The 19,616-nt window shown below is 40.2% G+C and overlaps 1 protein-coding gene across 1 annotated transcript in view; it reads right to left on the bottom strand.

Moving 5' to 3' along the window:
- LOC109040198 (dynein beta chain, ciliary-like) overlaps positions 1–19,616 on the bottom strand; it is a 60,611-nt gene that overhangs the window by 14,538 nt on the left and 26,457 nt on the right. The window contains exons 3-4 of the mRNA XM_072297321.1: positions 8,917–9,150; positions 8,392–8,588 (exon numbers count right to left, since the gene is read on the bottom strand). Coding sequence (XP_072153422.1) covers positions 8,392–8,588; positions 8,917–9,150 — 431 coding nt within the window. The remainder of the gene's footprint in view (positions 1–8,391; positions 8,589–8,916; positions 9,151–19,616) is intronic.

Here is a 19,616-nt window from a genome sequence, read left to right as displayed (position 1 = left end):
GGCGGAAAATTGCTACCCTCAAGCTTTAATTAATTCGGTGTTTTCGGAAGTTTTAATCTCAATGAACAACGGAACATCTCCAAAACTACCCCGTCTTGTCATTGATCCGTCCAAGTTTAATGCCCTGCAAATGTTCCATTATTGTTGAAAAGCTTGGTCTGTTTTCAAAGAATTTTGGGTTTCATGTAGTTCATCGAAAATACAACACCCTCCATAGAATGGGACTTATTTTTTTAATTTGACAAAACCGAATGTTGCACGGTCATAAATGGTTTTATGTGATAAAAAAACACGGTAGCCAAGAGGATTTAGAGAAAAAAAATTTTAACCCGGTGCGCACAGAGCTTACACATAGAGATTTTTCTGGTTTTTTTGGCATTTTCGCCCTATATTTTTGATATTTTTGCCAGCAACACGGATTTGACGCTAGATGTCCAAAAATTGGTAAAAGCCTAGCACATACCTTGCAGATTAAGGGAAAATTTTTGTTTTTCTCCTAGGTCACTTTCACTTCGCTTGGTAAAGCCGAAACTCTCCGCTCGGTAGCTCTAAAATTCGAAATTTCGCCGTTTTTTAACGTATAATGAACTTTTTGAGCAACCTATAATGGTAGTAAAAATCCGAAAATTTGTGTAAAGCAAGTCCATACCATCAGTATGGAAGGACAAATGTCAGAAAACTCCTAGGTCTTTCAGTTTCTGCCAAGCTATGCCCATAACGGTGGAAAACCCGTCACAAATAACTCAATTTTGACCGTTTTTCCGCGGTCGGAAATTTATTGGACGCCCTGTAATGATAATGAAGGTCCGAAATTTTGTGGAAAGTAAGTTCATACCGTTTGCATGGAATAAAAAATTTTACTTGGTTCCTCCGTCTTATATTCTTCGTCCTGCGATACCCGAAGTGGAAGCGAGAACGTCAAAAATACCTCAAATTGGCCGTTTTTGGAGAATTTTTTTGAACATCTTGTAGTGGCAGTGGAGGTCCGAAAATTTGGACACGGTAAGTTCATACCCTCCGCAAGAAATAAAAAAAATCTACTTGGTTCCTATGTCTTACATTCCTCGTTGTGCGGTGCCCGCAATCACTTCGAAAACGTCAAAAATACCTCAATTCGGCCGTTTCTTCAATGGCGAAATTTATTAGACACCCTGTAATGACTCTGGAAGTTCGAAAATTGGGGGAAAGCAAGTCCATACCACTAGTATGGGAGGGCAAATTTCAAAAGATCCACAGATGTTTGATTGTTTGTCGCACGGTGTCTTCAGATACACAAAGAAGTGAAAAATATACCTCCATTTTGACCGGTGTTTCGCTATCAAAATTTAAAAGACACCCTGTAATGACAGTGGAGGTCGAAAACTTTGCTGAAAGTAAGTTTATTCCATCTTCATTCAATAAAAAATTCTGCTTCGTTCCTATGTTGTGCATTCCTCGTTGTGCGGTGTCCGCAATGGGCCTGTTGCAAACTTTTGCTAGAGCAAAAATAAGAGTTGTTTTTTGTAGATAATGCCTCAAAAATCACGATGAGCGCATCGGCAAAGTCTGAAATGCACTCATAACTTCACAATCTGCGTAAGAAATTTGCGTTTTTTTAAGCTTCCCGCTTCAAAAACGATACTACGGCGTAGGTGAACATTTTGTTAGAGGAGTCGCTCCATCGTCGGCGATATTCATCATGGCCGACGCTTGCACGCAGTTCCGCGCGTAATTCAAGGAGAGTTCAAGGTCAATCCATTCGGGCGTGGAAAATATGAACATTAACACACCGATTGTTATCTGGTCTAATCCAGTTCAGGTGTTACCTCGTCCCATCAAACGTGTTTTGGCGGATTGGCGTCGGCTATGATGATTATTGCCGACGATGGAACGACTCCTCGTACAAAATGTTCACCTGTGCCGTAGTATCGTTTTTAAAGCGGGAAGCTCAAAAAACGCAAATTTCCTCGCAGATTGTGAAGTTATGAGTGCATTTCAGAGTTTGCCGATGCGCTCATCGTGATTTTTGAGGCATTATCTACAAGAAACAACTCTTAGTTTTGCTCTAGCAAAAGTTTGCAACAGGCCCATTACTTCGAAAACGTCAAATATACCTGAATTCGGCCAATTTTTTTTACTTGCTTTCCCCCAATTTTCGAACTTCCAGAGTCATTACAGGGTGTCTAATAAATTTCGCCATTGAAGAAACGGCCGAATTGAGGTATTTTTGACGTTTTCGAAGTGATTGCGGGCACCGCACAACGAGGAATGTAAGACATAGGAACCAAGTAGATTTTTTTTATTTCTTGCGGAGGGTATGAACTTACCGTGTCCAAATTTTCGGACCTCCACTGCCACTACAAGATGTTCAAAAAAATTCTCCAAAAACGGCCAATTTGAGGTATTTTTGACGTTCTCGCTTCCACTTCGGGTATCGCAGGACGAAGAATATAAGACGGAGGAACCAAGTAAAATTTTTTATTCCATGCAAACGGTATGAACTTACTTTCCACAAAATTTCGGACCTTCATTATCATTACAGGGCGTCCAATAAATTTCCGACCGCGGAAAAACGGTCAAAATTGAGTTATTTGTGACGGGTTTTCCACCGTTATGGGCATAGCTTGGCAGAAACTGAAAGACCTAGGAGTTTTCTGACATTTGTCCTTCCATACTGATGGTATGGACTTGCTTTACACAAATTTTCGGATTTTTACTACCATTATAGGTTGCTCAAAAAGTTCATTATACGTTAAAAAACGGCGAAATTTCGAATTTTAGAGCTACCGAGCGGAGAGTTTCGGCTTTACCAAGCGAAGTGAAAGTGACCTAGGAGAAAAACAAAAATTTTCCCTTAATCTGCAAGGTATGTGCTAGGCTTTTACCAATTTTTGGACATCTAGCGTCAAATCCGTGTTGCTGGCAAAAATATCAAAAATATAGGGCGAAAATGCCAAAAAAACCAGAAAAATCTCTATGTGTAAGCTCTGTGCGCACCGGGTTAAAATTTTTTTTCTCTAAATCCTCTTGGCTACCGTGTTTTTTTATCACATAAAACCATTTATGACCGTGCAACATTCGGTTTTGTCGATTTAAAAAAATAAGTCCTACCCTAACCTGGCCCCTAAGCAGCCAAAGGCGGGGGCCGCCCCCCTGGCCCCTGACGAGCCAAAGCCGGGGGCCGCCCTCCTGGCCCCTGACGAGCCAAAGCCGGGGGCCGCCTCCCTAGCCCCTGACGAGCCAAAGCCGGGGGCCGCCTCCCTGGCCCCTGACGAGCCAAAGCCGGGGGCTGCCTCCCTGGCCCCTGACGAGCCGAAGCCGGGGGCCGCCCCCCTGGCCCCTGACGAGCCAAAGCCGGGGGCCGCCTCCCTGGCCCCTGACGAGCCAAAGCCGGGGGCCGCCTCCCTGGCCCCTGACGAGCCAAAGCCGGGGGCCGCCTCCCTGGCCCCTGACGAGCCAAAGCCGGGGGCCGCCTCCCTGGCCCCTGACGAGCCAAAGCCGGGGGCTGCCTCCCTGGCCCCTGACGAGCCGAAGCCGGGGGCCGCCCCCCTGGCCCCTGACGAGCCAAAGCCGGGGGCCGCCTCCCTGGCCCCTGACGAGCCAAAGCCGGGGGCCGCCTCCCTGGCCCCTGACGAGCCAAAGCCGGGGGCCGCCCCCCTGGCCCCTGACGAGCCAAAGCCGGGGGCCGCCCCCCTGGCCCCTGACGAGCCAACGCCGGGGGCCGCACGATGGGCCAGAGTGTGTCCGTAGCGGCGCTTAATTGATAACTCCCGCCATATCAGACTTATCGTTCAAAACATAATGATCCCTAGAGTAATTCGATCTGTTCTTTCCAAATATTGTGTCAAAAAAACCGGCAAAAATGTTTAAATGCAAGTTGTGGACGTCAAAAGATGGAGAAATTGCTCGTTAAAAAAAAGGATCTCGTTCTCTTATAAAATGGGGGAAAAACACAATCATCGAACAGAAAAATGTAATATTAGCATCTAACCTTGTAATTCTGTTGAAAGGAGAATATTTTCGCTTCTGCAGATCCCAAAAATATTGATTTTTAGCTGCAGGGCATGAGATCAAAGTTGAACGAAAAATAAGCCATAAAAAATGAATTTTTCAGAATATTGTAGATTGGGAAAGGGTCATTGCGAATCGTTGCGCGGTTCTCTTTGGCATTTTTAGAAAGCATATATTCTAGAGATTCCATATATTCAAGCACAAACGGTACAAACCGCTACAACCATATTTTTCGGATGCTTCTTTGAGGTGACCTCCATTTTCCGCGAAAATCAGATGAAGAGGCTTTAAGGAACCACGGTGCACAGTAAAGCGGCCAATAAAATATTTCAACACAAATTCATAATTTAAGGGTTTTTAAGGTTTCTAATAGCATTTCTCGCTCTTTCGATACATTACGGAGGAAGGAGGGGGAAGGGGAGGCCGACCAAAATCAGACAGTCAAATATGTGTTACGGTCATTAATTTTCTTGAGCCTAGTAAATAATAATAATTTTTTTACATCCGTTCACGCATTCAGCCCAAATAGGACTGGTTTTAAACCAAATTGGCAATGAATATGAAAATTCTATCATCACATGGCACCTAAGTTTAAAGTGAGTTGACCGTCGCTGACACCAATATAACTGATGAAATTTCAACTTCACTGTTAAACTGTAAAACTACAAAAAACCCCAAAAAACTTTCAGATTCTAAGGGGTAAAGAATCCGGCCAAAGTCTTAAACTTGTTGAACCAAATTTTCTTATTACTCCTAAAAGAAAATTAAAAATTATACTTTACTGAAAATGGAATGTGGGCCCCTTCATAAACGAGTGATACAACATTCACTGCATGTGTGTATGTGAACCTCTATTGTAGGAGCCCAAGCGGTTCGCTCTTTGCAACAAACGCTACATTCGTGAATGGAAAGTCCTTGAAGGAGCACATAACGTCCTCTTTCTTTATTTAACTTTTGCATTTTTTATTCCGAATCTTCATAAAATCAAAAAGAAAAGTATGGACTGATCTGAGCCTCATATGTGCTCTGAAACAATATGAAATATTTTATCGCACAAAGTCAAATATTTTTTCTTTAAAATTTAGAGCTACGTAACTAATTCAATAATCATGACTCGTGCACTCGCAGAAAAGTTTTCTCAGAGACTTGTATCCGAAGCGCTCGAACGCTAAAAAATGACCCGCTTTTTTTTCACGTTCGGGCCGATCCCCAAAATACCCCATTTTTAATTTCTTCGAAAAACTGATATGTTGTTCCTGACTCTCTATGACACCTCTATGTCATTACCGTATCCTGGGGTAATGTTTTGGTCGCGAGTTATAAGCGCGGAGAGGAGCGAAGGTCGGGAAAATCGGCTATTTTAAACTGCGCGCGGTGACGGATCAGGGGGCATATGGCAACAATGCGAGGTAGGCCGAGGAGTGTGATTCGCCGAACTGAGCAGGAGGGGGCGTTCTTCTTCTCACCCATGCGACGCGCGCAGTTCAAAATAGACCATTTTCCCGACTTTCGCTTCTTTCCGGGCTTATAACTCGCGAACAAAACATTTTCCGAGGATACGGTAAAGACATATAGGTGCAATAGAGAGTCAGAAACAACACATCAGTTTTTCAAAGAAGTTGAAAATAGGGTATTTTGGGGATCGGCCCGAACGTGAAAACAAAGCGGGTTATTTTTTAGCGATCCAGCGCCTCGAAGATGATAACTCGAGTTTAAGGCGATTAAACCCTGTGATATTATACATTTTCTGAAAGCTCTTTTTCAGTTGAAACCGCTCGTTTGAACCGCGTTTCGAAATATTTAGTAGTTTTCGAGTAAACACTTCACGAAAATGTCGCGGATTTTCAACTTTGACCTCCCCCCCCCCCCCCACTTTCCCCCAAAATTGTTTCGGGGACTTAAAACTTAGGGAAAACATGGGGCATTGTTAGATGTATGAATAGGGCAAGTTTCAATGGTATCCGACACGAGCGTGGAATGGCCCGTTTTGCACGTACCCCTTTTAGCTCTATTTCCGAGTGACCGCGGTGTTGCGCTGTCTATTATGGGATTGCACCTATAGATGCTTGTCTGAGGGAGATTTTCTTGAAAAAGTAGCAGATTTGTCTATTGTTCATGTGCCTCGGTTTTCCTCGTTGGCATGAGATGAGATAGGTCCAGTCAGCACCCGATATCTCCGAAACGCGCCACGCCGCGCTGCGCCTCGTCGCACAGTTTACATTTGATTTGGAGCGGCCTATGCGTGAAACTAAATTCGGCGATAGTATGTTCGGGGTAGTAGTTGTGTCTCGAGAATCGTCGCCTTCAGTGCGACCCGTCGTTTGTTCTTTATCTGTTGCATCTTGGAACGATTCATCGTCTTCATCGTCATCCTCCTCCTCCTTTGAGTCGTCATCATCATTGTTCATATTTTTTCGTGATTCGCACGAAGCAAATAAACTATCAACAAACATTGTACCATCTTCCGTTTTTCATTTTGAAGGTTCAATCTTGCTTTTCTTTTCCTGAGGAGCAGCGACAAGTGTGGGAGTTGTTGACACAGTTTTCTGCAACGCTGCGAGCGGATTTGTCAACGGTTTGAAAACTTTCTTCGACGTCACCTGAGCGTTAGAGTTGAGCTTGCTGCCGCCAACCAATTCTCCGTAAGTAAAATAAGTGACTCGAAAGGGGGGAGGAGTGGCTACGCCTCGCTCTGGTTGCCTTTTTGCCAATTGCAATGATTCAGTCGTTACGGATATTTATATTACAAGAATATCTGGAAATACCCATTCGTCGTGGATACACGGGGATACAAATAGCGTCTCCACGTGCAACACAGCGCTCAATCAGAATGCAACGGCTCTTAAGGTGGCACTCAGGACCACTGAAAAAGAAAGAGCCCTTAATAGTTTAAATGATTCCATCATCAGGGGTAGGGTATGGGTGGAAGTACTAAAGAAACTGTTCTCATCGTCAAAAGTAGGTAGATACACTTATTTTGAACATGTCAAAATTCAATCGTAGTATAGTCCATTGGTTCTAGAAAATGTGAAAAGTACCTATTATTCTTGACGTCCACAATAACGTCTGCCAAATTAGAACACCCGCGGGTGTCATTAAAAATTGGTGTTCGTAAAAAGAATTAAAACAAGTATAGAGGCCGCAAAATCTAAAATAACACAGGTTCCGAGAGAAGAGTTATATTGTCGATCTGCTAAGCAGTGTCTGACGTTTCATGATTTGAAGGGCAAGGTTTCATCAAGTGTAGGTGACAGTCAGCCAAGCTAGTAAAAATCAGTGCCCCACCAAACGATAATCTTAGTTCAAAAATCAGAGATCATAATCCAGAAAGGGGCCACCATCTATCTCGTGTTCGAAAAAATAACGCTTATCCCTCATTCTTCTTAAGGTACAGACTTCCTTTTCTCTTTCTCCTTCTATAAATGTGGCTAATTTTTGGAATATTGAACATTGACTTTTTTCAAGATTTTGAATAGGTGAAAGGAGGAAGGAGAAGGAGAGAAAAAGGAAAGAACTATTTGCCTGAAGAAAAAAATACCCCCATTCCTTCTCGCCTGACATGCCCCCGGCATTTACGAAAATGCCTAGTCATTTAGTCGAACGCCTCGGCAAACAGCCAATCGAGGTTTTCGATTAAGTTTGACCATTTTCCCAGACATTTGACTACATCGACGGCGTAAGTCCGTAATCACATAACTCGTTTGCTGTGTCTGAAAATCTCCGCCTCTATGATATTTTTTTTAAGAAAAACTAATCGACGTCATTCCTTGAAGCTTTTGCAGAATTTTCTTCGTAGGGAGAAGAAAAATCACGGCAGTTTTAAAGAACTGCCGTCGAGTACCTACGTTTCCGTTTAAAAAATAAAGTATGACAGCCTAGGAACTCTGAGACGTCACAAACCGAGTTATGATCCTGCTGCTTCCTTACGATTTGCACGCGGAAGCGTCTGCTTCAGCAATGTTGAATATTGTGTAGCATCCAGTGCGCAAGGGTTGGATGGAACCACTCCTCTTATGATTGTTCATCTGTGTTGTATAGTGTCGTTTCTAGAGCGAAAAGCTCAAAAAACGCATGTATCGTTCACAGATTGTCAAGTTATGAGCGTATTTCAGACTTTTCCGATGGACTTTCTGAGCCATTTTCTATTAAAAAAAAAACCTCCTCTCTTTGCTCTAGGTGACGTTGCAACAGGTCCATGGTCCATACTGTGGTCGAAAAAAAATTAAGAAAGTATTTACTAGGGTATGAGGGTGAAGAAAATATAGTGTAATCCGGGCCCCTAGGCCCGCTCATAATGCGTCGATAAGGTAAATCTGGCCCTGGATTCTTCTCTTGGAAGTTTACTCCACCTAAATCAGTGACATTTTTCACAAAGTGTTTCCAGGTAATGTGAGGAATTACCTGCTGATGATACTTTGCTCCACTTCGTAGACTCTGTCTGCGCCTTCGGGAAGAGCTAAGAGAGTTCGGCCCGTAAGGAGGCCTCCAACTTGAAATACAGCCGATTTTAGATCGTAGACATGCTTCTTTATATCGTCCCGAACTGCCATTGGCCACTGTTTCTGATTGGAGCTGTTCGACAGCATTGGCATATAAATCTGCAATTCAAAAATAGCTCTCAGGTGAGTGAAGAAAGCTTATCCTCTTGTCAACGAGAATAATGAGCCCATAAGAAAAGGGCAAAGGCATTTGCACGATAACATTAAGATTTTATGCAACATTCGTTGGAGAACCCATTTACATTTTCTTTAGGCAGGGGGCATGTATAATGAGTCATTTCCCAAAAAGTGAGTGTTGAGTGAGTTCCCAAAAAGGCTTGTAGAATGTAATAGTTCAAAAAAATTGTGAAAAATTCAATTTTTCGGACTGATCATGCTATTGTAAATACCATAACATGTATTTTGCCAAAAAAAAAAAAAAAATTACCTGCTCAAAAAGTACCGCTAGAGATTCAACAGGTCTCGGAGAAATGTCTCCAAAAATCACGACTGAGTGAAAGTTTTCGGCTGTAATGACGTCATCGAAACCTCGAATAAAGTATGTAACTTTAGTTTTAGCTGGCAATGGAAATGAAACAGCCGGAATCAAAGTCCCAGCGTTCGTTAGATGGATAAGTAAAATTTTGTGGGTTACTCCATTCAAGAAATCCATGATTACTTCCTGTAGAGATATGATAAAGAAAATCAGATTTATAAATATGTCTGAAGGGTTTACGAAGTTTCATTGAAGTAAAGTAGGGTAAAAGCCTGAATAAATGGTCGCATAGCATACGGACCAATATTAGGAAACTAGGAACTTTTTCTCAGTTCTCTAGTTTCTTAAGTATATGCAAAAAAGGGTGGACGTGAAGAAGAAGGAGGAGAGCAGCAGCAAAGGAGATGAAACGTTTATTTCAAAGGGATTTAATTCATTATACGCGAAGTACGCGAGATAAAGGGGGTGTAGAATGACATCGTGCACGATATCAGGTCCAAGTAGTTGGTCTGGTATGGACATGTGCGAAGAATGGCAGACGATCGGTTGCCCAAGCAGCTGTTTTCGATTGGGTTCCTCCCGGAAGGCGACTGCGCGGCGCGGCGTTAACGTCCTTCGAAAGGTTGGCGACAAGGGCAGGAGGAGGAGATCAGAAAGTGCCAATTACCTGATAATCTCCGGGAGGATAGAGGGCATAGGGTGGCCCAATTATACACAGCATAATTTATTTTGCGAACTTTTTTGGTCTTACCCCTACAACTGTTCCATTTGATCAAAAGCCACTCTCTTGCTTGCTTGAGCTTGTTATTGTGCTGAGTGGGACGTACGAGTGTACCAGGTCCGTTCCCACGTAAAAGTGACCATTTTGAAAATCCGAATCTTGGGGCGTTCTTTAGTTGATTTTTTTAGGGGGTAGGTATCCGGTGGTCAAAAACTCTAGGAAAATTCCAGTGACATAAGGAGCTTTAGTTCTCTCGATTGAAGAAAAGAAGAATTTTACAATTGGCCCATTTTGGATATTAAGGAAATATTTTCCAATGATCGCTCCTGTAGAAAGTCAAAATATGAAAGGAACAGGAAATTACAACCGACTCACGCCCACCCCTCACACCTACCAAGAATCATAAGAAATTCTATGAATTAAATACATACATAAAGCCGCTTTTGTACCGCAGCCTCGCGCTCTGCGATGCCCAGCCGCCATCGCCCCCTTAGGGTGGCCCAAATTTGGCAATGTCGGAATTTTTTCGGTCTTGCCTCCTAAAACTGTTCCATTTGATTAAAAAACACTCCGCGCCAAGTTTCAGCCAAATCGGATCATATTAACCCGTGCCGAGAAAGCCATCTTTTTTATAATGGGCTGTTACCTTGAAAAAAACTTTTTTCCAGAAAAATCCATTTTTCGAAAAATGTGTGATTTCTAGAAAAAATTTTAGGTCATTTTTGGCTTCAGCAGAAAAAACTGAGAGGGAAATCATGTATTGGACACTTAAAAAAAAAAAAAAAAAAAAAAAATTTACCCCTCGTTATAGCGGCAAAACAACTGAAACATCTAAAAAAACGCTATCCTATAGAAAATATTACCTCGCAGCGAGCAAGCACACAGCTCGCAGCATATTTTAGACCTCGCGGTTGGGACAGTCCTTGCGGTTAGGTGATGACCTTGCCAAGACCTCGCAGTGAGGGAGTCGGGTAGGCATGGACTTTGCCACGAGGTACTGACAGCTCACGGCGAGGACCTTGCCTCACGGATAGAAGGGGAGACCTCGCCAATAGGTAAGAGGACCTCGCGGATAGGTGATAGGACCTCGCAGTTAGGTTGGCTCCTATTCACTGGGTGAGAGTCCTCACAGCAGGTATATCCGCCAGCAGGTAACTTAAACACAGAGGTAAACCCAGGTTCGGAGCCTCAGTAAAAAATTAAGGATCAATTGCAGCATCTAATATACCAATACTGATAAAAATGTTAAAAAAGTTTTTCAATTTGAAAGAAAAATTGTGTTTAATTCAAAAGCACATTCCTTGGCTTAAAACAATTTGGGTAAGTGAACTAAAATTGTTCTGCAAACCAAAAATGTGCCTTAAAATTAAATACAATTTTTTATTAATTTTTTTTTCTTTTTTTAGAAAAAAAACAAAAGAAACATACCAATCAAAACTTTTTTAACCTTTTTTCCCCCGTGAATCCTATCACAAATGTTCTTATCTATTTCAGCATGCCAAAAAATAAGAATAATCTGTACCTTCTTTGCACATGGTCTTCCAAAATATTCCACACTATGAGGCATTCTTCGCTCCGTGCAGGAATGGACAAATTCCAAGAATTCAAGGATCAGGTAGTGATTTTTTAGAAAAATTTTATCGTCACTGGCCTTAAAAATTAAAAAAAAATAATCACCATTCACCAAGGTCACACTCAAAATGAATTGTAAAAATGTCTGAATTTTGATAGTTATAAGTGAATATTTCAAGTTAAACTGACCGATTCTTTTCATTAATTTTAAGCGAGAGCTTTTCCTTCAGCATATCAATCACACATAATGTGCTGTTCCCTCTCCTTCAAGCAGGAAAATACTCGTTGGAGGGAGGAATTTTCTTCAAATTTACAATGTCTAATTACTCTAGAACTGTACTCTTTGCATCAACTTTACAGTGAAGGTAAGTGGGCATTTTAAAAGCCCAAATTTAGCATGTCAGCCCTTGCAGTTAAGTCAGTAAGTAAACGCATTTTCCTTACTGCCTCTTGATTATGGTCTTACGATGCAGAACTTTTCAAAGTACTATCCATGAAAATTCAGAGGACAACCAGTTAGTGACCACATACTTTTTCATTTGTTTACATTTTTTCATTTATATCCTCATTTAAATTCAGTGGATAAAATTAAATCATAAATTACAACTGGAAACCAAGAAGTATGTAAAAAAATTAAAAATTTTAATCACCTTACTTACTCTGTTCCCTTCTTTTCATGTTGACTCCTATTTTTTTCATGCAACCTTGGCAGAGAGCAGCAGGACAGGGTCGCATATTTGGCCTGATCACCGCGAGAGCTTCGGATGGTCCTAACAAATCCTTCAACTTCTGCAGTTCAGTGTCTGGAATCAACATATCAGAGTGAACTAGTGATCCTTTAGATAATTGAAAAGTTTCCTATTTTTTCCATATTTTAACACACATGTCAATTGCATATTCATTCAAGTGAATGTGAGGAAAAACAGCAGAAAATTTTCATCCCCCAGACTGAAAAGACGCAGCCACTTACTTTCTACGAGCAGGTCTATGCTGAGAGAAATTTCACGAAATTGCCACATTGGTATGCAGTTAAATCTAGTTTTGCCATGTAATTTATCCTCACATGCAGAGACTATTTGCAGAGGGTAATTATTCTGACACATACAGAGACAACAAACTGCAGACCACCACTCTGCGTCATAGGCTATGTTATGGTACACGAATGGAATTTTGATTGCCAGATGGTGAGTAAAATATATCAAAAAATAAGTGGTCACCCGCTTTTACGCAATCTGCTTTTTATTATTCTTAAGGAATTTGTCGTTGAGGCAACGCCGCTGCATGGGACTTCCCCGCCTCTCTCAGCCGATTAAATGCATTAATGCCGATTTCAGTCGCTTAATTTGGGTATGAGTCTATAATGTAGTTTGCAGTTATACTAGGTAACGGCAACGGCTCATTATTAAAAACACCTATCTGCCTAGGGAAACCAATAGCTCAGTTGTTCTTTCTCTAAGATCAACCAGTAATAGTGGTTCCCGTATTACTCTAATTTATTCAAGTAAATTGATGCGAAAGTTTATTTGAATATAATGCCAGAATTTCAATGCAATTCAAAAACGAAGTGCAAGGGTGTTTTTTTTTAAATTTGTTTTTAAATTTATTGAAATCACTCCTCAATTAAAGTATGAGAGAAACGCGAGAAATTTTGGAGTCTTTATGACATCAATTCGAAAATCGATGCATCACATAATACCTACCCGAAGGAATGCGTTGGCTCGTCATGAGGGTTTTTCCTGGGTAGCCCCAGCCCGCAACGGGGCTAAACGAATCTCCCAGGCTCCAGGTCCGTCCGACGCTAATGTGTCTCTTTCTACGTAACTGCTGTATTTGGACATCACTCCATCACATAACTCCTCATGAAAGGATAAAAGGTGTGAATAATTTTCCCGGGGTTTTCACAATATCACTCACCTAACTTTCCGGTGCTCATAACCTAGCGCTACAAAAGAAGAAAAGAAAAGTAAAGAAACTATTTTCTCTGCGGCAACTTCATTGACCCACTGACCGACCGGTCACTATAGAATTAGGGTGACCTACTGACCGCCTTACCGATATCAATTAGAAATTATCAGCGTAATAGATCATTGGCAGATAGTGCCCTCCGACGATTTTTGTTGTTTTTTCCCTTTCTATAGAGTAGTGGCCCGGCGCAGGGTGGCAAGAAACGGAAGAAAGAAATGAAAAATTGGAAATTTCAGGGATTTATTTCATGAAATTTTACGAGGCTGTGAAATAATTAATATTTTCAGGGGCTGGAGTATGCAACCCGCACTCAAACAAACAATCATCATCATTAATATAAACTTCGAAGGATTCTGCCTTTTTCTATTTCACTCGAGGGGAAGTGTCCCCTCCCGGACTCTCTTCCCCACCCGGTGACTGACGCTGCGCTGTGCTGAACGGTTCAGCCTGAACCTTTCCCCTACGTTTGACCGTTCCCCACTCCTCTGTCAATCGAACCATATGCCACCGCTTACGTATTGTCGCTCGCCCACCCAGGTACTTAGCGGCCAGCGGTCAGTTGATGATAAATCTCGCTCATGCTCCTATGCAGCTACGCATTGATTACGCCAGCTAATTACGCCAGCTAATTACTTTCTAATAATTAGAATTTCTTCGATAATAGTTTTCTTTATTTATTCGACTGTATTTTTTTCTCTGCTCTACTGTGAGTTCCTTGGTTCTCTACTGTGTTTTTCCTAAATATCCGAGTCAGAAATCTGAAGCACTTCGGTATGCACCGAGTACTTCAGATGTGTGACCTGAAACCTTCGGTATATACCGAACTACTTCAATTGTCTGACCCGAACTTCGGCAGATGGACCTTAACTTTTCGGATGCGTGATCCGAAAACTTCAGAGATCCATATGATCTCAGCTTCGGGTTCCATGCACAATTTTTTTTCTCCGTGTTTCCTTTTAGGGGACGCAACTAAAATTTCAGTAAATTTTTTTCAGAAAAGTAAAGAAAAGAAGAAGAAGAAAAAAAAAGTGGCTAACGATGGTTCCTCACCTTCACGTGGTGTTGGCTGTTTTTACTAAGTGGGAACCGTCCATTTTAAGATATAGTCTATTTCTTGCCCTGCCATTATTATTCTACAAGTTAATTGTGGAGTGAGAATTTCATAATGTTTTCTATGAAATCTTCAAAATATAGTGATAAAAACTTTGCAACTACTACAAAATCGGCTCGCGAAGCGAGCCGAATGTCACTCGCGTAGCGAGTGACCGGGGGTCCAGGGGGCATAGCCCCCGGCTAGGCGTGACGGGCGCGCGAAGCGCGCCCAGAACGGCTAGTAATAGAAGTAATTTACAATTTCTACATTTTACTAAACATGGAAAGGAACCGGCATTTTTCAATATAAATATTTTCTTTCATAAATTTCTGGATTTTCATGAAATATTTCACGTGAAATTTCAAGATTTTATCTTCCATGAAATTTTGCCACCCTAACCGGCTCCTAAATCCCCTAAAGCCTAAATCCCGATCTATTGCCTCCGCCCCCTCCCCTTCTCGTGAGATTACCAAGGATTTATTAATCTATTAACTGAATTAATATTATTATTAATAATATAGTAACTTATTAATTATATCTATTTTTATAATTATTTTTATTTGTTTTAGTAGCTTAAATTTATAAAGCATAATACTGAAGCTATTAGGATAGTTAAAAATTTTAAAACTATTATTAATTGAACTAATTATTTAGTTTAACAAAAACACAATTTTTTCAATATATTAATTGTGTATTAATGTTATTATATTATTTATTATTTTGATTACCAATAGATTATAATTATCGTTACCCCCCTCCTAATCATGCGAGTACGTCCCCATTCCCCCCCCCTCCCAAAAAAATCTGGGAAATGTTCTAATGACATTTCATGTGAAGAGATGAGCGGCTAAAAAGAGACCACCGGTCGGAACCTCTCACCCCCCTCCCCCCTTATCGGCAGAGCTTGCACAATTATTATGCTAACATGACAATGACGCAAAACGTTGAGCGGAAAAAGAACAGCTGACTCTCAATCAGCGCAGCGTTGTCTATGTTGAGCAGGTTAACCGCATAGATACGGACGTGCAGATACCAATAATTTAAGCGAATTTCTTGGGCAAAATGTGGCAACTTACCGACCAAATGTAGATTTGCACCTAACCTAGTTTGTGTGCCGGTTTTTTCACATCGAGGTTCTTTCGTCTAAATTATTGGAATTTCTTAGGGATAGAAAGGATTAGATTGATGGATTTGTAATCCTTGAAATTGGAATAGAATCTGGGTTCATTTCAAATGTGTGATAAGGTGAAGCATGTATTGTAAGTAAGTAGTTATGCGGCAGCATTACTTATTATCCTCTAACTTAGTTTATCAGTGACTAGCAGTCAATCCGCGCTTCGCGCGGCGATATTGCAGGAAAGAAATCGGAATATCTCATAATATATGCGTATAACTTTTAATTCACTGATTTTATTTGGATCGCTGGAAAATTAATGCATACTTCTATAATTTAGGACTGAGTCAGGGAAATATAAGGTTCGTTAAAAAGTAACTATCCCTAGTACCGTGTGACACTATTGTTAACGAAAAGTTTTTGTAACTTGTCAAAGAGGTTTTTGAATGATCTTCGAATAACTTTTGATGAGCTAGATGTAATGGTTGTATCGCAGCTCTTGCACTTCTGTTCGATATTGTCAAGAATCATCTGAATTTTAAAAAAGTGTCCGCTTGTTGGATACCCAATATGCTCATTCATGCATACAAGTAGAAGCGCATGAAAGCTTTAGCAGACATTTTGGAGATGAACCAAGAATTAGATGAAGAATGTATGACTTAAATCACGGCACCTTAATTACGGGATGACCTTATTTACGGCAACTATGTATTGTCCATGAGATGCAGATGGACCCATTTCCTTAGCTCATCAAAAGTTATTCGAAGATCAATTTTATCAGCCAACCGTACGACCCACGTATCTAGTGACCCGTACACTGAAAAAAAGTTCTGTTGTCACAAACCAGAATTTCTGGTTGTATTTCGCAACCAGATTTTCCGGTTGATTTAACCAGAATTACATTTGACTCAACTAGAATTTGGTGGAGTCAACCAGACGTCTGGTTGAGTCAACTGTAATTCTGATTGAATCATCCGGAAAATCTGGTTGCGAAATACAACCAGAAATTTTGGTTTGTTACAACAGAACTTTTTTTCAGTGTACGTGCTTCGCACGTATGAAACATACAATCAGAGAAAACAGAATTCATCTCACAATAATCAATAATTAGTAGAACATGAATCGTTTCGATGTATAATACCACATTATAATGCGGCATTACTATTGTAATTAATTATATTGTATTAGGGGCATTATAAGTCTTTATTACCACGTCGGAATGAAATGTTGTAGAATGAATTGAAAAGCATGTTGGCAAAATTTATTATAAAAATAGTATAATGTATGTACATAACATAAAGGTAATACAAATTAAATGATTGGAGCGTGTGTATTTCATTACATTATAGGTATATTACAATCATTTTTATCATTGTTGGAAATTTTGATAGTTTGAAATTTGATAGTTTGAAATTTGCTAGTTGATAGTTGATAATTTGAGAGTTGAAAATTTGGGAATTTTATTTAGTTAAGGTGATTCGATAGACGCCATATTTTGTGTTAGAACGGCATGCGACATATCGCATCAATTGGTTCCATTTTTTCAGTTACTTATCATTTTTCAGTTACTTATCATTTTTCTCCAATTTTAAGTTTCGCAATTTTGTTTTCAGGAGACTAAAGCACTCACTTACCAATTTGTATATTTGTATTGAGTTAAGAATAGAGTCGTATTCCTCTCTGGGATTGAGGAATGGAGGTGTTACAGTAAGTCCGGCATTAGGTTCTATTTCGACATTATGGACGAAACTGAAAGCCTTTGTTCCGATGTTAAGTCCCTAGCAAGGAAAAAAAAATCCTTAAATTTCACTAAAAATCCTTAAATCTCTAGTTTTGCTCAATTATACCAAGAAAGTAAAAAATCCCTATATTTTGCAAAAAGCGTCATTTTTATCGAATAATCATGACTTCATTCTATGTATCAATTTGCATTATTTAAATCTGATTGGCTCGTTTTATTTTTGTTGTTTTTGAAAGCAGTGCTAATCCAGACAAATAAAATGAAAGAATATCAGTTGAGTTCTTATTATTGTTTTTTTACTGTTTTATTACTGTTAATGTTTACTGTTTAATTTATTACTTTAGCATTTTCGTCAAAACCACTTTAATTTCCGAACCTTTTTCTGGCCATGGGCCAAAATTAAATTATTATGAAGGGCACTACTTAGATGTTGTAGGTAAAAATAGGACTGTTGAAAAAGTCGCCGTTTTCAATAAATATGTTCCCGTAACGGAAGACATTTAGGGGAAAATTGTTACAATTTTTCGATGCAAATATTCTCCTACAATCAGCTCTGCTTTATGGGATTATACGTACTTTTAGTCTGTGTTCGTGTCATTTAAATGTCCCTTTTTTTATGTGTGTACATTAAAACTAACTTCGTGTAAAATTCGTCTAAGTCATCGATGCTTTGTTGCTTTACAAAATTATTAGTTTCCATTTCATGAGTACGAACTAAATCGTGCTTACGTTTTTTGAACATTCAAATTTTGAGAAAATCGTCCATCAAGAAGGTTTTTTGTTTCCTGTCACTGTTAATTTTTTTCCTCCATAAATTTTAAGTATTGCGAGTACTTACGGTGTAAAAATAATAGATTTAAGTTTGACTGTTTACTTGTAAGGCGTCAAATCGATTTAATTTTGATATTAGAAGGTAGAGCCATTAATTTTTTGTTCTACTAAAGAAAATGCCATTGCATTTATACTAATTTGTATATTTGTATTGGTTTAAGGGTAGAGTCGTATTCCTCACCGGAATTTAGGAATGGAGGTGTTACAGTAAGTCTGGCATTAGGTTCTTGACTTCATCGACGAAACTGGAAGCCAGTGTTCCGATATTAAATCCTTAGCGGGGAAGAAAAAAATTCTTTTTGCTGAAATCCATGATTACACAACAAACCCACTATGAAAGCAACAACTAAAGTTCAGAAATAGTTAGGAAATCCATGATTACACTGGAAAACCACTATTAAAACGACAACTACAGTTAAATTGAGTTCCACTGGAATTAATAGTTAAAAAATCCATGATTACACAAGAAACCCACTATGAAAGCAACAACTAAAGTTCAGATAATGGAAAATAACTGACCCAAAACATTCAAAAAGATGTTATTTTCATCAGCTGCTCAGTTTAAAAAAAAAAAAAAAAAAAAAAAAAAACCAAGTAAAAACGTTCGTGGGGAGGGGGGAAGGCGAATAAATATACGAGCAGTAAGCGTAGAAGAATAACTATGGAAACGTAAGAAAGCTCAAAAACTTTCATCAGCTGATAATCGGATGAAACATAGAAAGGCCCGCAGTGTTGCCGTTCATAGCATAGAACAGCGGAAATCAAGGGCCAATTACGCGCGCAGCTAAAGGTATCCGACGGCCACCCGGCAACGGCCGCGTCAGGAAATATACCCGCACTGCTACGTCTCTCTTTCCAACACACACGGGCTTACGGGAATATCCGCGACTTCCGACCGCGGTTACTCGCGAACGGACGGTCGGATCGCGAAAAGAAAGCTTATTGCACCCCTCGGGGACAGTACCCGTGGAACGGCTAAGTTCGCACCGATTCCGACCGGTGGGAGCAGGGAGGCGAGCGTGATGGATGAGTGTATGATCATTGTATTTCCCTTTTATTCGTTAGATTATTGGATGAAAATCTGTGGAAATCTACTTTGGAATTAGACTTTAATCTGTGTCCTTTTGTAATGTGTGAAGAGATGGAGGAGGAATCATTTTCGAACTAACACCAAGTGTGCACTGTAAGTAAGAGAATTTTTCTCCTTGAGGCATGACAATTTCAAAATAAGTAGGGAAGATTTTGCTCCAGCAGAATTAAGGACAGCTCACCCTGCTGTTTATATGTACAATCTTCTTTCTCATGGAGGGATTATGTGCATTTATGAATTTTAATTGAGTATGCATCTAGGGTCTCTTGAGTTATCAGGACAATGATAGCCATGTCGAGCTGATGGTTGTCTCTGTATGTGTCAGAATAATTACCCTCTGCAAATAGTCTCTGCATGTGAGGATAAATTACATGGCAAAACTAGATTTAACTGCATACCAATGTGGCAATTTCGTGAAATTTCTCTCAGCATAGACCTGCTCGTAGAAAGTAAGTGGCTGCGTCTTTTCAGTCTGGGGGATGAAAATTTTCTGCTGTTTTTCCTCACATTCACTTGAATGAATAT

This window comes from Bemisia tabaci, chromosome 2, assembly GCF_918797505.1.
Source record: "Bemisia tabaci chromosome 2, PGI_BMITA_v3".
In the NCBI taxonomy this organism is placed as follows: domain Eukaryota; kingdom Metazoa; phylum Arthropoda; class Insecta; order Hemiptera; family Aleyrodidae; genus Bemisia; species Bemisia tabaci.
Note: the sequence above shows the minus strand (reverse complement) of the source record. Positions and strands in the feature narration are given on the sequence as shown.